This window comes from Neurospora tetraspora (assembly GCF_033439725.1).
Source record: "Neurospora tetraspora strain CBS 560.94 chromosome Unknown B0H65scaffold_6, whole genome shotgun sequence".
In the NCBI taxonomy this organism is placed as follows: Eukaryota; Fungi; Ascomycota; class Sordariomycetes; order Sordariales; family Sordariaceae; genus Neurospora; species Neurospora tetraspora.
Window position 1 is genome coordinate 3,877,653 of NW_026944388.1, and position 19,279 is coordinate 3,896,931.

The 19,279-nt window shown below is 46.6% G+C and overlaps 4 protein-coding genes across 4 annotated transcripts; 1 reads left to right on the forward strand and 3 right to left on the reverse strand.

The window, feature by feature from the left end:
- Positions 1–7,029: 7,029 nt before the first annotated feature.
- On the forward strand, positions 7,030–10,127 carry B0H65DRAFT_429861 (uncharacterized protein; the record flags this gene model as incomplete). The annotated part of the gene is made up of 3 exons (XM_062824849.1): positions 7,030–7,236; positions 7,440–9,134; positions 9,234–10,127. 3 exons carry the CDS (start codon positions 7,030–7,032, stop codon positions 10,125–10,127), a joined length of 2,796 nt encoding a protein of 931 aa, XP_062679976.1.
- Positions 10,128–11,110: 983 nt separating this feature from the next.
- Positions 11,111–12,510, reverse strand: B0H65DRAFT_431263 (ATP adenylyltransferase-domain-containing protein; the record flags this gene model as incomplete). Its single annotated transcript, XM_062824935.1, has 2 exons — positions 11,111–12,286; positions 12,382–12,510. The coding sequence occupies 2 exons, from the start codon at positions 12,508–12,510 to the stop codon at positions 11,111–11,113; spliced, it is 1,305 nt and encodes a 434-aa protein (XP_062679977.1).
- A 372-nt stretch (positions 12,511–12,882) lies between these two features.
- Positions 12,883–14,092, reverse strand: B0H65DRAFT_431872 (inositol phospholipid synthesis and fat-storage-inducing TM-domain-containing protein; the record flags this gene model as incomplete). Its single annotated transcript, XM_062824968.1, has 2 exons — positions 12,883–12,984; positions 13,052–14,092. 2 exons carry the CDS (start codon positions 14,090–14,092, stop codon positions 12,883–12,885), a joined length of 1,143 nt encoding a protein of 380 aa, XP_062679978.1.
- Positions 14,093–15,141: 1,049 nt separating this feature from the next.
- Positions 15,142–17,768, reverse strand: B0H65DRAFT_279576 (pectate lyase superfamily protein-domain-containing protein). Its single transcript, XM_062822859.1, has one exon. The coding sequence runs from the start codon at positions 17,589–17,591 to the stop codon at positions 15,234–15,236; it is 2,358 nt and encodes a 785-aa protein (XP_062679979.1). The 5' UTR covers positions 17,592–17,768; the 3' UTR covers positions 15,142–15,233.
- Positions 17,769–19,279: the final 1,511 nt, after the last annotated feature.

Consider the following 19,279-nt stretch of genomic DNA (forward strand, 5'->3'; position numbering starts at 1 on the left):
CCAATCACTACCCTTTAATTAAGGAAGTAAAAATTCGTATTAGTAATATAGAGGCGGAGTTCGTACGTTTCGACGGCGGTATTAACACTTAATTCGTTATCTACGAAGATAGGACTAACTATAAAAAACCTATTAAATACCGCGACCGAAACGAAATCGTAATTAATACCTTTATTACTAAAGACGACCTTATTAATAAATAACTTTACAAATTGGAGGTTAACCTCTATCCCGACAATAAAAAGGATTGGAAGGAATTCGTGGTTAGCAATAAAATATACGTACTTAAATAAAATTGTTAATTAATTATAAATTATAAGATAAAGTTATAAAGAAGGAATATAATACCGACGAATAGTATTGAAATTTCAAGTAAATAACGAACTATAAGGTAGTCGACGACTAAATTAAAAGAAGGAAAATATACTATAAAGCCGTCACTATCCTTACGAAAGAGTTTGAGAATTAAATTAATTAACTATAAATTAAATCTCCCGCTATAAATAACGGCTAGAATAAAGGAATCGGGAAAATTTTCGTCGTTAATTTATAATATTCTAATTTTATTAATATAATTAAAATTATTCGCCCAAGGTAATATAATAGTACTTAAAAATTTAATAAAGAGATGGCCGTTAATATCCTTAAATATATAGAAGTTTATAAAGATTTTAAGCGGTACGGTATCGATAGCGCCCGTTGCAGGGTCGCTGCCGGAAGAAAAGGAATTTATTATAGTATCTTTAGCGCTAGCGAATCGTTTAGTATCGAATACGATGGCTAGAAATATAATAGTAAAAATATAACTATATTAAAAATAAAGACGCTCGTTATGAAAGTAAGAATAAAAAGCCTAAGGGTTTTAATATTAAAAAAAGAAAATTCTCGTCGAATAAATCCGAAATTTAATTATATAAGAAAAGTAATAGTATAATATATAAAATATACAAAAGAGGCTATTATTCTCTTAAAGACTATTAGTATATTAATTTAAGCGCAAGGCCTTTATATATCAAATTATACCCCTTTATTAAATACGTTATTAAAGTCAATTTCGCGAGAAATTTAGAATTCGCTAAAGAAGTAACTAAATTCTCTAAAAAGGAGGAGAAAGTTGAAAAAGAAGAATTAACGTTAGCATAATTATCGAATCGGATTTATAAAGTAACTTTCTAAATTAATAAGGTATTTAAAATTAGCAATAAAATTTACCTTTTTAAGCATTTAACCATATTCGATTTAAGTAATTCGTTCTATATATTTAATAAAATTATTCGTTTTCTTTACTTTCGTTATATTAATCCGGATAATTCTTTATAGGCTAGTAATATTCAAATAGAAATTAAAGAGTTTAGGGAGGTCGATATTGTTATTAAGGGTAAGAATAGTCCTTTAAAGTTGCGGTTAAAGGAAGTTGCCTTTTGCCTTAATTTTACTACTAACTTCGTCTCCTATTTCTAATTACAAAGGTAGGATTTCTATTAGAACTATTAACTATTAAATAACTATTTAAAGAAAGCTAACGGTTTATTCTTTTATTATTTAAATACTATTTACAATCAAACGGTTATTGAAACTATCCCTCTTTTATTTATGAGAGCCTCGTTCGTAGCTCGTCATTATTAGATTAATTTATATACGCGACGACTTTCGAAATAATTAGCGGAAGTATAATATTAATAGCTCGATTACTTAGGTCCCTAAATATTCGACTATTTATAAAATATTAATAGAATATAATTATGTAGTATATTTTTAATTAAATACGACGCGTATAGAATGGTAAAAATAAAACGATAAGTTAGTTACGTTTCGAGAGACCGAAGTTACGGCCTAGGAGAAAGATTCGCTATTAATTTCCTCGACTTTAAATTAGGATTTAAAAGATTATATTACTTTTTTCTAATTACCTATTAATAATTAGGATTAACCTAGGATTACTACCTATTAAACTGAAAAGTTATTATAATAGCCAATACTTTAGTTAGTTATATCCAGATATTTAAATACTAATATAATATTAACGTTAAGACCGTCGAATATAGTAACGAATTTATAAATAACGAAATTAAGGATAAATTCGTCCGGTATAATACGGTCCTTAAATTTTTTATTCCTAATATCTAAGTATAAAATAGAGAGGTAGAATATTTAGGAAGTATAATTAAAGAGAAATGCCGTACGATATTATTTAATTCGAAAATATTACAAGATTTCTAGTTAGAAATTACTTACGCGGCCGTTTACCTCATTAATTATTCCCTTTGTTACCTATATAATTAGAAATCTCCCTTCGAACGATTCTATACTTATATTATAAATTAATATAATTAATAAGAATTACGTAGATTAGATTTAAACTACTTTTAAATTTATAGGTATAAGGTATTTACTATAATAAGCGCTATTTAGAGGAAGGAGTAAAATTTTTAAAAATATAACCTAAAAGTATAGATTAATTATTTTATTAGTTACTTAGCGACCTTAATCTATTATATATAGAATCTTTATATAAATCGGATCGTTTAAATTAGGCATATAATATTCGACGAAGATATTACCTACTACTTAAACGTTAAAAAGCTTGAAAATAACTTTAAAATTATTAGCAAAGAATTCGTTAATTTATTTAATAAATTAAACGAGCCCACTAATTAACCCTCGGGGGTATTTAAATTATCTTATATTGAAAATTATACGCTATCGAATAATATTAATAATAGTAATATTAAACCTCTCCCGTCGAATTTCTTTAATTAAAATTAGGAAGATTATTAAGGGAATTAAGAAGTATCCTAAAATAAGAGTAATCGGTTATAAAAAGTATTAATTTAATAGGTTATTTATAATAAAACATTTATCGAATATATTATAGGTTAATATTTATTGTTTCTATTTACTCCGTTAGCCGTATTCTATACTAGTTATTCTATTAACCGAATTATCGACTAATATTCTTATTATTAAAAATTATAGAAAGCCGCTTTTAATATACATAGATTAGCTTAGTTAATAATTAAAATAAACGAAAAAATAATTATTAAAACGGAAGTTGAAAAGTTAATTATAAAATACAATTATTTTAATAGGGTATACTAATATAATTTTCTCCTAATATTTAAGAAGTACTATAATTTTAATAATTATATATTTAATTAATAATTTAAGGAAATGGATGAAATTCACTTTAAAAGCTATAAGGATATAAAAACGTAGATTAAAATCGACAAAGATATCTCCTATTCTAAATATAAGTAAATCTTCGATTATATATAGGTTTATATTTATAAATTCAATAAAAATAGGATATTCAATAAGGTAAAAGCGAGGCTCGTCGTAAAGAATAATTAATAAAAGAAAATAAGAGTAGATATATACGTATTTATTCTAATTAATTAATTATTTTATATTATTATCGCTTTCACTATTTATTTTAATTTTAAATTTATTTAATATAATATGATTAACGCTTTCGTAAATACTTACTTCGATAAGGAGATTTATATATATATACCACTAGGGTATCAAATACTTAAGAAAATTCTTAAATTTATTAAAACCTTATATAATTTTCGACGAATTCCTTTACTATAGTAACAAAAATTGAGCGGGGTATTTAAATCGATAGGATTGAAAGCGATCCTTAAAAACTTATATATTATAAAGAAAGATAGTATTCTTATACTATCCTATATCGATAATATTATTTTTATATTTGATGAAAATAAGATAAAGGAAATTAAAAAATATACAATAGAATTATAATTATAGTATTACTTAGTAGGAGGAGATAAATCCTAATGGCTTTTAGGTATTAAAGTTACATATAATCGAAATTAAGGAAAAATTTAATTATTTGAAAAGGTATATATCGATAAAATTATTAAATTATTTAAATCTAATTACTGTCCTACCCTAATACTTATAGGGTATAAGAAGTTAATTCTTTATAAAAGTATTATTAACTATGTAAAGATATGAGTGTATTAAATTATAATAGGTTCTTTATTATATATAATAATTAATACTTAATTAAATATTACGTTCTTATTAAATAAATTAGCTAAATATAATTATAATCCTAATCCTACTTATTTGGCGGCGAGCGAGAAGGTTATATAGTATTTAAAAATAATAAAAATATAGGCATTCTATTTTAGTAGGAATAATAGATTCGAAATTACCTTTAACGCTTCGTTTATTAATAATAAAAATAACTGTAAGAGTTCCTAAGGATTTATAATTAAATTATATAGTAGTTTAATTTATTAGGGAGTAATTAAATAGACTGCGGTTATTATATTAATAATAGAAATAGAATTATACGTAATCGAGAAAGTAGTTAAAGAAACCCTTTTTATAAACTGATTAATATTAATATTAGGGGTAAATTTATTAGAGGATCCTATTCCTACTTTATATTATAATAATTAATAAACTATTAGAGTACTTATAGAGGAGACGCCTACCTTTAGTATAAAGATGAGGTATATAAATATTTATAGATCTTAATTAAGAGGAGAGATTTTCGAGAAAAAGACTTTTAATATCGAATATTTGGAAATAAGGTTAATACTAATAGATAGACTAATAAAGGCATTGGGTATTTTAAAGTATAGGAGATTTAGGGAGTTGCTAGGTATAGTTGAGGTACCGCTGCGAGGAGATGGAGGAGGAAATAATCTGGTACCGGGAGAGGTGGATTTCGACGATTTAGATAAAATACTAGGACTAGGGATATAAAACGACGAGAGCAATATATAAATAGCTTTACTTTTAACTTCAAAGAGGAAAAGAAATCTACAAGTAAGGGGGTATATTAGATTCTAGGGTAGTATTCTAGCTAGATGTGGGTTAGATGCCAGAGTCCTAACCACTTGATTTAACAGGTCTTAGCAAATATAGGTTACCCCCAGAACCCCCTATACTAGAGCGCTCGAGTCAAATACATAGAATCAATCAATTACTAGCAAATCTGACAGCTACGGGTTCCCGATACCCGCCTGCCTGTCTCGCAAGTACCCAATAGTAACGTGGGGGTAGCATCATGACAGCTGTGGGAGTTCTTCTGGGTGAAAAGTGATTGGCTGATTATCCATCATGTAGGCACTCCTGCGTTCTGCCGGGGGAAAGAGGCTGCACTGTTTGCATTTTCTGCCCATCATCTCCCCAGACTAACTCCTCTTCCATTGCTGCCCTGCTCCCCGGGCCCGCTGCAGAGTTGACATCTCGAAGCTCAGACTCAAACAGCAGGCCGACCAGTCACCAAAAGGCAGCTGGGAGTCGAGGCCACATCGTGGCCCTTACTGAGCGTGGCTAACCGCAATCGTCTTTCCCCGTTCCACGGTACAGTCACGGCAAAGTTGCGGGCAGGCACGGGTAGCCAGGACTACGTCCCTGCTCGCCACCGGGCTGCTGATGGGGCTGCAAACCGAGAAGCCGAGACCAGGAAAGGCAATGGTCACGTTCACTCCTCCCAGCTGAGCCTCCTGTCACTTGACGAGAGCCGTGAGATATGATAGCTTCCTCTCGGGCCCTGGCCGGACTCGAAAAGCAGGCCTAGAAGATATGCGGCCCGAATGTTTTCCTCGTGCGCTCATTTCAAGAACGAGCAGAATAAGAAACTGGAACTTGCTCCATCAACGGAAAGGAAGGATCGGTCATCCCATCTAGGAAATCCAGCGTCCACAATGAGCATGGTCTCCGCCTTCTCCTGCCTCAACCGCCATCAGGCTCCATCATAATCTCCCGGTGCAAAGAGATGGGATGACTGAATGGGATGGACACTAGGCAAAACAATGGCCCCCTGATACCCACTCCTGGCGCCATGTAGCTTGCGGGGAAGACACTCGTCGACGAGAGATATCAGAATAATACTTAGTCCTCTTGATATCACTGACCCCGTATATCTGTGTTCCAGTCCGAGACACTTGAAACGTGGTGAACCATCATTCAGAGTTCCCATCAGTAACAGCTACCTCCACTTCCTTTGCCTTGCTTTGCACTCGTTCTGTCACATTGCAATTGTCACACTCCCATCGTCTCTCTTCGGATTTACCGAGCACACCTCGAGTCTACACTCGCCGAACTCCGACACTCACCTGTCATCTGAGATCCTATTCACCAAACCTTGGAGGTTCCCGCTCAAAGGCACCGACTTTCCATCTCCTCAATACCGCAGCCGATAACTTGAGCCAACCATATCCATTCCCTGTGAAGGAACAGGTGGTTAGAGTCAAGGCATCCACCTAGAAAATTATCAGGTTATCCCGGAAAGTTCGTCCTCGGCTGCCTACTTAATTCTTGCATGACGAACCAGAAATCCCACCAGATCTGATCGCACCACCCGCACGAGCCCGACGATTTTTTGACCGTTGTCAGGCAGCAAGGAGGAGTTCTTTGAACACTCCCCTCCCGCATCACCACACCACGCCATCGTTGCGGGGCTCCACCGACCCGGAGGGCAGCAGAACAGCCTTTGGAGCAAGACAAGGCCACGCAAGAACGCAGAGCAGCGGTGAAGATTGCGAAGAAGAATTGAGGGGAAATAATCGAAGGTATACGGAGATACTATCGAGAACTTGACGGCAGTTGTGGTGAGAATCGCACACCTGACTGGTCTGGCCATCGCATCAAGGACCTGGACGACGGCGGAGAACAGACGTAAGGAACAGGCTTGCAAAGCAACTTGAACTCACCGCCGACTTTCTCTTCAGCAAGAAGATGTTTATCAGTGACCCAAGACCCTCCCAAGAGGAAGCCGACGAAATGGTTTGGCACAATAACCTCCTCGAAACACCCGCAGTTACTGCTACAACCGGCTTTCCACCTCCTTCTCACAACGGTCTTGACCACGATTGGAACAAATCCGTGAATCTAGAAGACTTCTGTCAAACGGCACACGCCAACGACAACGCCACTGCTTCTCCCCTCCACCACATCCATCACAATCCTCAGTTTGACCCGTCTTCTTCTCACCTGGACATGGACATGGACATGATGACTTCCTTCAACACGTCCTTTGACACCATGTCTGCGAGTTCGCCGTCGGTGGGCGCCACATGGAGCGAATCATCTCCAGAGTACGAGACATGTCGCCAACATGAAGGACATGGAAACAACAACAGCAGCAGCAGCAGCAGCTTCCATCGGCCTTCCACCGAGAGCACCAACTGTAATGACGCACAGTCTTTCTCTCCCACGAGTGACGCAAGCTGGGGTTCGTCTCCCGCTCCGGTATGTGTGGAGTTCTTCTCCTGTTTTCCCTGTCTTTTGTCTCCATCTGTGTCTCTGTCACTGTCTCTGTTTCTGTTTCTCCTTCTTCCCTTCCTCCTCCCGATACACTGCTCCAATTCCTTCCCTTTTTTCTTTGTTCATGTTCATATACAAACAAACCAACATCGAACATGTTACTGATCAGGGATTACTTCCAACAGCAGATCCAGGGCAGCTACATGGACCTTTCGGATACCACCACTGCCACCACTACCATTAGCATCACCTCTCCCAACAGCAGCAGCATGTCTGCCTATCCCGGTCAGCAGCAGCAGCCGCAGCACCAACAGCAGTCAACAGAGCTATCACAACACGGGCTGTCAGATGCGTCTGCGTGCCTAGGAACCGTTGAAACAGACACTCTCTTCAACAATGCCGGCGCTTCTCATCCACAGCAGCGACAAACTCTGTCGGATTTTGTGGTTTGGACATCAGCCCCATCGTCATCACTCGCCTCGGCTTCTTCCTCGTTTGTTTCCCACCCTCAAGCTGAACCAAGGTGGCACCAGTACTCTGTCTCTGCTGAGCCAATGTTGGATGAACCTCGGTTGTCGTCTTCGTCACTTTCACTCGACAACATGTCTGAAGGCGGCCTGTCTACCATGCCCTCCAGCCCCATCAACCCATTCCACAATGGTGGTGGTGGTGCCACTGGTCACCACTCACTTGTGTGTGACGGCCTCCCCAGCCCTACGCACAGCAGCTTCGGACGCTCTTCTGCCAACGGTGGTGTCTCACTTCAGCACCAGCACCAGCACCAGCAGTACCCATCAGTCATGCTCAACGGCGGCCAGCTGGCGGCGGCGGGCGGCGTTCCGTTTGACAGCGGTAATAACTTCTCACATCATCCGTCTTCGTCCCCCTCCTCCAGCACCATTGGCGGCGGTGGTGACATCCTCTTCCGGGGTCCCATTTCCCACCGCACGGTATTTGACTACCCATCTTCGGCGGGTCCTACACACACAAACTTTGACCATGAGACCAATGTCACCCTAAAGGCCGAGGGACCACTGTCCGTCTCGCCTGGCTCGTTCCATGTCTGGCTGAACAACAATCATCAGCAACAACACAAGACGCCTACGCCTCACCCTTCAGTTTCACCTGAATCCTCGCCTATCGGCGCCAACAACACTTTCTTCCAGCACAACAACCAAATGCCATTGCCCATTGACTTTGGCGGCAACAACGCTGTTCAGTTCGGCGGCAGTGGTCATATCAACACCAGCCAACTACACCCCCATTACGCCCAACAAGTTGCCGCCAGCAACCGCAGCACGCAACGCAAGTCCCTGCCTCACAGCCCCCCGCACCGTGGAATGGGCAGCGGTGGCGGCCGGCCACCCAGCCCTCGTTACAACCCCGCCGTCATGACAACCAGAGAAATGCTCCCCTCCTCCCATCCTAACTCTCCCTCCATGTCCATGGCCTGGGCACATCACCAAGGACAGGGCCATCCTCACGGTCTTCCCCATCATCATCCCCTGATGATCAAGCCAAACACCATTCCCTCGCACCATCACCAGCACCCTCACCCCTCACTGGCTTCCATGTCCCACTCCCACTCCCGCAGACAACAACCCTTCCACCACGGCGCCCACCCCTACCATAACAACCACAACAACAACAGACGCCGCGGTCAAGGTCACCACCAAGATAACAACGCAACCGACCATCTCAAGCGCGCCCGAGCGGAACAAGACGCGCTTCTGGTTCGTCTTCGCAAGCAAGGAAAGTCGTACAAGCAGATCCGCCAACTTGGTCGGTTTACCGAAGCGGAGTCGACTTTGAGGGGGAGGTATAGGACTTTGACGAAGAGTAGGGAGCAGAGGGTTCGGAAGCCGGAGTGGACTGATAAGGATGTGAGTACCTACCTCTTTTGCTGGTGTGTGAAGTGTTGATGATGGTGTGGTGGGGATAGAAACCTAAGGGATGTGAAGGCTGACTTGAGTGGAATATAGTTGCGACTCCTCGAACGAGCTGTTAGAGAGCTGGCTAAAGGGCCGTTGAGCGTTACTTACTCTAACGCCTCCAAGAATTCCTCTTCTGTTGGCTCATCTTCGTCGTCCTCGACAACACCCGTTGGTGAGGCGGCCATGAGTATCACCTCCCTCGTCTCTACTTCTTCCAAATCATCCACCACAACTGCCTCCTCGCCCAGCACAACATCGGCCTCATCCCCTAGCATCACCACCACCCAATCCCAAGCCCAAGTACAATCCCAACCCCAAAACCAAAAGCAACCGCAAGGCATCCCAACAACCACCACCAAAATCCCCTGGAAGCAAGTATCCCATTACATCGTCTCGCACGGCGGCTCCTACAAGTTCGGCAACGCCACGGTGCGCAAGCGATGGGAGGAGCTGATGCGCGACCAGCTTGCGCGGGGCAAGGACTTGCAGCGGCCGTTTTGGGAGCAGAGGAGTAAGCGGAGTCCTTATCACTCTCTTTCTCTGTCTCAGTCTCAGTCTCAAGCCGCTTCGTCTTCTTCCGGTTTTGCTTCTAGGGCTGCTTCTACCCGTCAGGCTCAAAGCCAGGGCCAGGGCAAGACTGCTGGTGCTGAGGCTGTGGGGGAGGTTAAGAGAGAGAGGGACGCTGCTGCTGCTGCTGCTGCTGGTCAGGTGAAGAGCGAGAGGGAAGAGGGGAACGAGGATGGCAATCTAGCCTACTCCGATTGGCTCGACATGAGCGCCTTGGGCGATGATGCGGATGAGAACCATAACGACAACGAGGGAAGTAACAACGGCACTGATGGTGATGGGGACTACGACCTTTCTGATGCGTCGGACTCTGAGGAGGAGGAGGAGGAGGAGGATGGGGATGCAGATTCGGATGATGATTATATGGAGGAGTGATCCTCCTCTTTCCACCCCCTTCCTCCTCCGTCCATCCACCACCATCCACCATCCATCACCCATCATCCAAAATCTACCTCAACTGGCCACAAGTCACTCGACTACCTGACAGACAGACATGTGTTGTACGAGTATCTTACCCTACTCTATCAGTACTGCACGCACTTTTGTACCAGTACGTATTACTGGGGTTCATACAAGTACTACAAGCACATACATATACGCATACATGATGGACAAGACAACAAACACATGGCAAGGACACTAGAAGGGTCGGTTGGTTGGTGGTAGACAAGTAAGGATAGAGGGAGAGAGAGGAGAGGAGCCGATGGGGAGAGAGAAGGGAAACAAAGGAACAGAATAAATAGAGGATAGGGCATCAAAATAAGCAATGGAAGGAAAGGAAAACGGAAAGGGAAAAAGGGGAGTCAAAAGGACCTGGCGTTGCATTTCGGTACATACCACAGTAGCTATGACTTATTAGGAGTTTGGTCATTTCAGCGGTTTTCATTTACCCGTTTTCCTGTCGCTTTTTTTTGGTGTTTTCTGTCGTTTTTCAGTCGTTGTTGTGGTGTTCAGGCTCGGTTTGGTTCGGTTCGGTTCGGGAACAAAACGAGGAGGAAATGGAAATGGAAATAAATGCAAACGGTCGTCACTGGAGCTTGACTGACTGACCAGGGCGTGATCAGGCGTTAGCTAGATAGATAGATAAAACTGAGTTGCTGTAATTATCGATTTCGAATAATAGAGGACTGCTTGATTGATGGCATCGTTCATTGCTGGAGATGGTGATTTGTCGTCGTTCAGTGTCGATGCCCAAGTCTGGACAACCGGAGAAGCTCGTGAACGCTCTTCAACGTAACCGGTATCTGGCACACAGGATGCAAGAGGCCCGACTCCCGCCTCTCCAACGGATAGAAGTGGACGATCCAAACGGACATCCAGCACTTGTGTCCAGCACTTGTCCACCTCCCCACATCACCTCACAACACCCCCTTCCTCCCCTCCCTTTTGCCCTTCCCCTCTCTCCTCCCCCCTTCACAGTCATTAGGCACCCCAATCACCCCCAACAACTCCCCCACCCTCTCCGGGTTCCTCCTCAACGCATCCCACTCCCTCTGACTCTTCACCAGCGCCGTGCCCGCCAACACAGTCCCATTGAGCGCCAACTTACCCACCACTTCTTCCCCACCGCTCTCCATATTCTTCTCAACAATCGCCGCCCCCTCAGCTAACCTGGGAATAATAACCATCACGTCCCGCGTCATGGCCAGGTTATAGGATATCGTTGCTTCGCCGCCTGTTTGTATCTCGTCGACCTCTCCCTCTCCCGCTGGTGCCTCTTCCGCTGTCGTTGAAGTTTGCTGTGGTTGGCTTTGGCTTTGGGACTCGGATTGTGAAGACAGCTGATATTCCCTCACGACTTCCCTAGCCCGTCCATACAACCCCAAATAAACCCCATGCAATTCCTCCCCCGTCATTTGCGGCGTCAACCGTTCCGCGAAAGTCTTAAACGGCAGTTTCTTTTCCGTTTCCTTGTCCTCAATTAACCGCTGCGCCAATACCTCCCACATCTTATTCTTCCCTTCCTTCGTTTCTGTTTCGACACCCTCCAACCCCTCCCTCATTTTTTGGACTACCAACAGCTGTAAATGCCTATGCGGCTGTGAGGCGCCCGAGTGTTGGCCGCAGTTGAAGAAGGCGAATAACTTGCTTCCGGTCTCCTCCTCTTTTTTATCTTCTTCTTTTCTCTTTCCCGCCTCATCTTTCTCCTCCTCCCCACCAGCGGAATATTGTTGGTACGCCTCGATACAAGCCCTCGTCGCTTCCAAGTCGCTCTGCTCAAGCAGGTGCGTCTGCTCCTTATACTCCTTGGTACTCAAAATAAAGTGTTCCGGCACGATGGCGAATTTGTTCAGCACTAGGTTGTGGTGGGGAGGCAGCGGGCAGACGAGCATAGACGGGAGCGGGTTATCGAAGGGGTCGAAGACGAGCTTTTTCTTCGGTGGTGGTGGTGCCGCATCGTCGCTGATGTTTGTTGGGAGTGGTGAACCGACGGAGGTGGTGGAGGGAGGAGAGGGAATGCGGTGGTCGATTAGTCCGACGGGTTTGGGAGCTTTGGGCTTGTTGGCTAGGGAGGGGGAGAAGCGGAGTTGGAACTGGTTGCGAGGGAGGTTAGGATAAAGTTTGAACAGGATGGAAGCGTCAGGTTCCGGGGACAGGTACGGAATATGGGAGAAAAGAAACCACATACAGGAATGGAATTAACGTCCACCAATGTGACTTGTGTAGGATAAAAGTTGACATCCCCTGATGCGCGCGCCTTGTTGAAGGCAGTCCGGACGAGCTCGGGGAGGTTTGGCGGGGCTTTGATTGGCGACATATTGGTGTCTGCGTATGTGTTTGTTTCTGTCATCTGCGATGCGATGCGCGCGTATAATTGACTTCTACGTGTGCTCTCGTGTTCTGTGGTTGTCGCGCGTGGTCAGAAGAAAGTTTGGAGAACGTGGGGTCAATTGTTTGGGACCGATCGCCGCGAATAGCTTCTATGAGGTCATTGGTGGTCCGTGCGCTGGCCCCTGGTTCATGATGGTTCATGATGGTTAATGGGATTAGGGGAAACAGTAAAACATCGATATTACAAGTAGTCTATGCTATGCCACCGTTGCAATGCTACGGGTATCTCATCCTTCCTGGACTCAAATGGTTGTCGTCCAGCACCAAACATCCTCCTCTAACAATTCATGACTATGACTTAAAGACCAGGCAGTCCAACGATTCCACGCAACGCCGGGACAAAGCGCGGCACGATGTACGTAAAGTACAATCCCATGAGCGCGACAAGAAGCCCAGTAAGCTGTTCACAAGTTAGCAATCTGCTTCCCCAATACCTTCGTCAACGGGGAAAACGGGGAGAAACTCACCTTCTCAAACCACGTATGAAAGTAAATCGCCGTCATCAACAACATCCACGCACTCAATCCCACCACGCCCAAGACCATCTTCCCCCCATGCCCCAACGCATCCCACAGTCCCCCTCCCGCAACAACCACCTCCCTCGCCTCCCTAGCCTCATCCATCTCCGGGCTATAATCATCCCACCTCTTCTCCTCACCCGTCGTCGTCTCCCGAGGCAAATCCGTGCCCGCACTCTTCACAGCCCCATCATGCATCACCACCGTCCTCTCATCCCTGACATTCCGTCTCCAATAATGCTTCGCAACAACCCATCCAACCTCCTGCACCAAAAACGCGCTCCCCAACACCAGCAAAAACACATGACCCGAGATATCGTGTCCGCCCTGCCACTTGCCTCCCGCGGCTTTACACGCCGCCGCCGTGACGAACTCCTTGAACCCAGCCACATCCACCACATTACCCCCTTCACCTCCCTGGCCTCCGACAGGACCAGGCATCGAATCCGCCTTCACCTGCGCATTCACCCTCCCCTGCGCCTCCTGACACTTTCCACCAGTAACCCTGAACCCGCGATCGACAATCGCCGGACCAAAGAACCACTGCGTGACAAACACCCACCAGAGGGTAACCAGTGCCCATCTTACCGTCGCCCTGACCTTGCTCCCCATCCCACTTCCACTTCCACTCCCTCCCCGGACCCCGTTGTAACCAGGGTGCGTCAACAAAAACCCGAAAAAAGAAACAGTAATCCAGAACCAAGCCCTCTTCACAAAAAGGACATTAAACAGATTATCCTTTCTCGCAAAATACGACGGCACAGCGCCGGAATCTTGGACGTGCGATTGCGAGATGAAGTCGTAGGGACTGGAGCGGACACTGGGGTTGAGGAAGGAGAAGAGGGTGCCGAAGAGGAGGAGGGTGGGGTAGAGCGCGAGAGCGACGAGTTCGGTGGGGGTTGGGTAGTAGGGGTTGTTTCGCTGTTGTTGGCCCCGAGAGGTGGAAGAGGACGAGGAGGTGGCCCCGTTGGACAGTTCGGGGGACGTCATGGTGTTGGTAGGTTTGCGCCGGGTGAAGGTTGCGGAGGGTCGGTCGGGGGAGGAGGGGACGGCTGCGGCTGATGGCGCGTCCATTCGAGTGGTGTGGTTAAGTTGCCGACGGTTCTTTTCTTGTTTGAGTATGGTGCGAGTTGATATTGGTTCGCTCGCTCGACGTCAACAGTCTTGTCTTCGTTTCGTTCGGATATCGAAAGGGAGAGTGACTGCAATGCTGTGTCTTCTTCAGGGAGGACGTAAAGTTGTAAAGCGATCGATGCGCTGAAATGTTCGAGTAATGACAGTTTTGGTTTTAGGACGTAGTTGAAATCGCAGAAAAAGAAGTCTAGGTTGAAGTTGGCGAGAAAGAGATCAGCAAGAAGTTGTGACGATATTCTTGCTGTCGTCCGGCCTTGCTCTTTGGACGGAGAGCAAGGAGTGTGTCGCGATGCAAGATTGTTTGAGGGAGGCCGCTATGACGTTACTGTATCGGGCTTGCCTGCCCCGTTTGCGCCGGTCTTGCCAAGTTGCGAATTCGCTATGACTGCGACCGAGGCTTGATGACTCAGCAGCGCACGTGCATTTACCGATACGTGACAGCGGCAAAAACCCTAACCCGTGGAAGCAGCTAGCACAATCAGGAGACATCTTCGCTATGAACGCCATCAAACGCCATCCCCGCCATCACCACCACACCATCACGTTGTCACTCGGCCACTCGAATATTTAACAAAGAAGTCCTTTGAATAAAATCTATTTTCGGCAGTCTTCACTCATACGGTGAGACGCCATATTATGTTCAGAAAGGGTGCTTGCTATATACTGATCCTTTTCTAACCACCCATTTTCCATCGTGCTCAACACAAATGCCTTTCCCAACCTTTTGGTATCATATGTCAAAGTGAAGCCGCCAAAGTTATCTGATGTGTACCCTCCATTGTGACCCTCTCTGTTGTTCAAAGTGAACGCCATGATGCTGAAAAAAAAAGCAAAACAAAAAACCGGGGTATAAAGGCGACCTGATTTCAGGCCGTTAACAAGAATCGAAAAAAATGATTGTCATAAGAAGTGAATCCAAAACTTTCCATTCCATCCAGAGGGGTCACAGACCAAGAACCCCTTCGCGCTTGCACAGCACTACTCACGGCCCAACCGCCTAGGTCGAAGACCGGAACAGCGCCATCGTCGCGCAAAAGTTGTTCCTGTTATCCTTATCCTCCGCCATGCTCTTGCCGTCGATAGTCAGCATGTTCACACTAGCCTTGGTGCTGAGACCAAAGATGTTGACCGCGCTGTTCTCGAGGGAGACCATGTTGGTTTGGCACGACTCGGTCTTGAGGCAGTCCTGGCCGTAGTTGTCGAAGAAGGAGTAGAGACCGGCGCCGTAGATGAACACGTCCTTGGAGTTAACGGCGCGGACACCCCAGGAGCGCTCGCAGGTACCGCTGGTGTCGCCCTGGCAAGACTTGGAGAAGTCAGGGTCGTCGTACTTGGCGTTGACGTCGAACGGCTTGGTGGCGATCGGGTTGCCCTGGAAGTAAGGGGTCTCGGTCTGGATCAGAGCGAGGTAGACGTTGGAGGCGTTGGAGAACTGGTAGTTGTAAAGAACGGAGTGCTCCGAGGCGGTGGCCCAGCCCCAGACGGGACCCTCACCCTCGATGAGGACACCGCGGCCGTTGAAGACGTCGATCTGCTGGTTGTTGGCAGCGGGCTCGAGGTCGTGGTCGGCAACCCAGTACCAGGTGTTCTCGAGGTAGACGGAGCCCTTGGGAGCGACGTGGAGCATCATGAAAGAGCCGAAGCAGGCCTCGGGAATGGCGTTGGTGGCGTTGGGGTTCTTGGCGCACTGCTCGAGCTGGAGATCAGTGCCGGCGTAACCACCGATACGGGTGTGGACATCCCAAAGAGCGGCGTCACCCTGCTTGGTACCAGCGAGGTTCCACTCCATCATGATAGCACCGGGCTGAGGGCCAGCAGTACCAAAGATGAGATCGGACATCTCGACGGCGCCAGTGTCACCGGGCTGACCGACCTGGAAGACAGGCTTGGGATCCTTCTGGTCCTTGAAGAACTTGTCACCGCCAGCAAGAATCACGGGCCAAATCTCACCAGTGATCCTGATGTTCTTGGGAACCTTGATGGTCTTGGTGACGAGGTAAGCACCGTGGTCAAAGTAGACAACCTGGTCATTGGTAGCCTTGTCAAAGACGGCCTGGATGGCGTCGCTGTCATCAGTCTTGCCATCACCCTTGGCACCGGCAGACTTGACGCTCACGAAAGAGCTGGCGGGAACGTTCTCGTACTGAGGCTTGGAGCGGGTGAAGACCTTGCCAGTGCTGGAGTCAAGGAGAACATCAGGCTTCTTGATGGTGCTCTGGGGGCTCTGAACAGCCTTGCCATTGCCAGGGACGCCGGGCTTGCCAGTGTAAGCGCGTCCCTGGGCAAAGAAGCCGACGGTCTGGCTGCCCTCGAGGATAGTAGCCCCGGTGGCATTGTTGTAGACGGCCTGAGCGGTACCGGACATGTCAACGTTGTCAAGGATGAGAGTGCCGTTGGTCTGAGGAGACTCGGGGTCATAAGCGGTCTTGATGCCGATGGGAGTGTTGCTGAACTTGCTGTCGACAACGAGGACGGAGCCAACAGTCTGGCCGGTAGGACCACCGTTGGACATGTCGATACCGACTTGGCAGTTGTTGATCTTGACGTCCTGGAAGGTCCAGGCCCAGTTCCAGTTCATGAAGATGGCGGTTTGGCAGTCGTTGAAGGTGAGGTTGCGAGTGGTGAACTGCTGGTTACCGAAGAAGGCACCATATCTGCCGCCGTTGAAGGTCAAGTCGCTCATGAAACCGCCCGAACCGTTATCCATGAAGATACCCTGCTGAGTGTTCTCGGCGCCACCATCCTTGCGCATGTTGAAGACAATGTTCTGCAAGCTCGTGGCCTGGGCAACCTGCCAGTGGATACCGGCGCCCCTGTTGACAGGCATCTTGGTGAGGTCGATGACGAAGTTGCGAACCTGACGGAAGAAGTTGTTCTGGTTAACCCACCAGTTGTCGCCCGTGTCCGAGTAGGGATCGGAATCAATGACAGCCATGCCCTCGAAGCTGGGAGCGGCCTGGATGGTCGGGGGGCTGATGGCATCGCCAACAAGCTGAGTGTAGTAAAGCTGAATGATGGGCTTGCTGACGACATAGGTACCGGGAGGGAAGTAAACAAGCGCGGGGGTGGTCGTGCTGGAGGAGCAGCCCTGGGCGCATCGGTTTCCGTCGGAGATGGCCTTGTTGATAGCCTCGGTGTCGTCAGAGGATCCATCGCCCTTTGCGCCGTAATCGCGAACATTGCGGAAAACCTTGTAGTTGGTGGGGTCCTCGTTGAATGGCGCGACACCTTGATGTTGGATACTGCTCAACCACCAGCCGCCCGTAGCCTGACGGGGTGCTGGAGCCGCCAGGGCTGGAGCAAATAGCCGAATGGCCAAGAGGAAGAAAGTGAGGATTGATGTGAGGCCCATCATGATGTAGAACCAGCTATATCTTTTGGACTTTTGTTTGTGTGTAAACCGGGGATTGAGGCTCCGGTACTGTGCGAAGGTGAATATTAGCGAATGTGCCGGTAGAACGATTGTGGAAGTTTGGAAGATGCGGAAAAGAATGAGGACAGGGGAAAGATCAGGGATGCCACGCGGCTTGATAAAGAAAAGGGAAGGGGCGAGTAAAAGGCACCCGCCGAGATGGACAATAGGACAATGCCCATCTTCCCTTTGTTCACACTCAATGAATAGGGCCGACTGCCAGCGCCTATTGAGTAATCACAGCCCTGTAAATGCGCCGACAACAGCACACTAGGGTACCCGTGGTCCGTCTGATCCCTCAATAGGGCACTTTTGAGTGTGGCACTTGGAGGTGCGTAATGCAAGTGGGGGTATGTGTGAAGTTGATATCGGATGACAGGTACTTGTAACTCACCTTGCTGGTTGAAGATGCTGATGAAGAGCCAACACGGCTGGCCAAGTCGGATAGAAGGAATGAAAAGAAGGAATAAGTAGAATAGAGAAGAGAATGAAAGTGGTTGGAATGACTTGGGCAAGGCCGAGCCCAATGGTGGTGAGAATGAATGTTGGTGTCCAGATGGGATGAAGTATGGTTGGGAGGACGACAACTTATACTAATGCGTCTGCAGGAGCAGTCGCATTCGCATATGGCTTGAGGGTGCAGAGGCTCTGCCTCGTCGTGTGGATCAGAATCGTAGTCGAAGACCTGGCCGGGCGTCTCTCCCGCCCCCATGGCCATGGCAGTACTACTAGGGTACAAGGGGGAGTGGTGGCAAGCGATAGCCGCCTCGCCGTGGTCTGGCGTGGAGGTGCCCATCATGGACATGGGTTTCTCACGGGAGCTCTCGAGTGGGACCGCCATGCTAAGCTCAAGCTGTGGTATGTCTGTACCTGGATCCGCAACATGGCCATGCGTTAGTGATGTTTCCTAGGTAAGAAAGGTATGGACCAGGTCCCTTGTCATGTCGAGCATGATGTGTTGTTTAGGTTGGTACTGTAATAGCAGGAGGCGATAGGGCAGATGGCAATGAAACACTGGCAAGGTCAAAGCGCTGCCATGGTGATGGTTTCTGAGAAACAACCGCCGAGATGGTACCTAGCAGCTTGGACAGGCTAACAATAGGCGCGTCCTTCATCAGAGATAAAACAAAGAAACACGGGGTTCACATGGTGGTTGGTGTACAAGTCCTTTGAAACTCAAACAAGCTAGGGACTAGCTCGGGGCATGGGCATGGGGAATGGAGACTTGAGCAAGGTAACGACTAAAAACGGGAGCCTCTTCTCCAACCGCTGGGAAGGTCAAAGAGAATTCGATTGGCTGTGGATGGTTGGGTACCTGGATGCTGGGCTACTGGCTGGATGTGGCAGAGCGGGATCGGACGAAGAAACGGGCCAGATCTGGCGGGAAGAGAAGAGAAGGTTGTACACACCACTTTCACCAATTCAGGGGTTTCGTCAATGCAACCGCCAGTCCACTCGATACCAGGGAACACGCCTGGTTGACGTGCCGCTGGTGTGGATTGTGGATTGTGGATTCTGCGTGTAGTGGCAGTGTTGTTGAGGATATCTACTCGTTGTAAGGCAGAGATAGTTTGCTATCTGCAAAAACAGTGACCGGCCGTATGCGACGGACAAGACACTGACCAAGACGG

Coding starts and splice junctions, on each gene's coding strand:
- B0H65DRAFT_279576 (XM_062822859.1), bottom strand. CDS start 17,591: ATGATGGGCCTCACATCAATCCTCACTTTCTTCCTCTTGGCCATTCGG.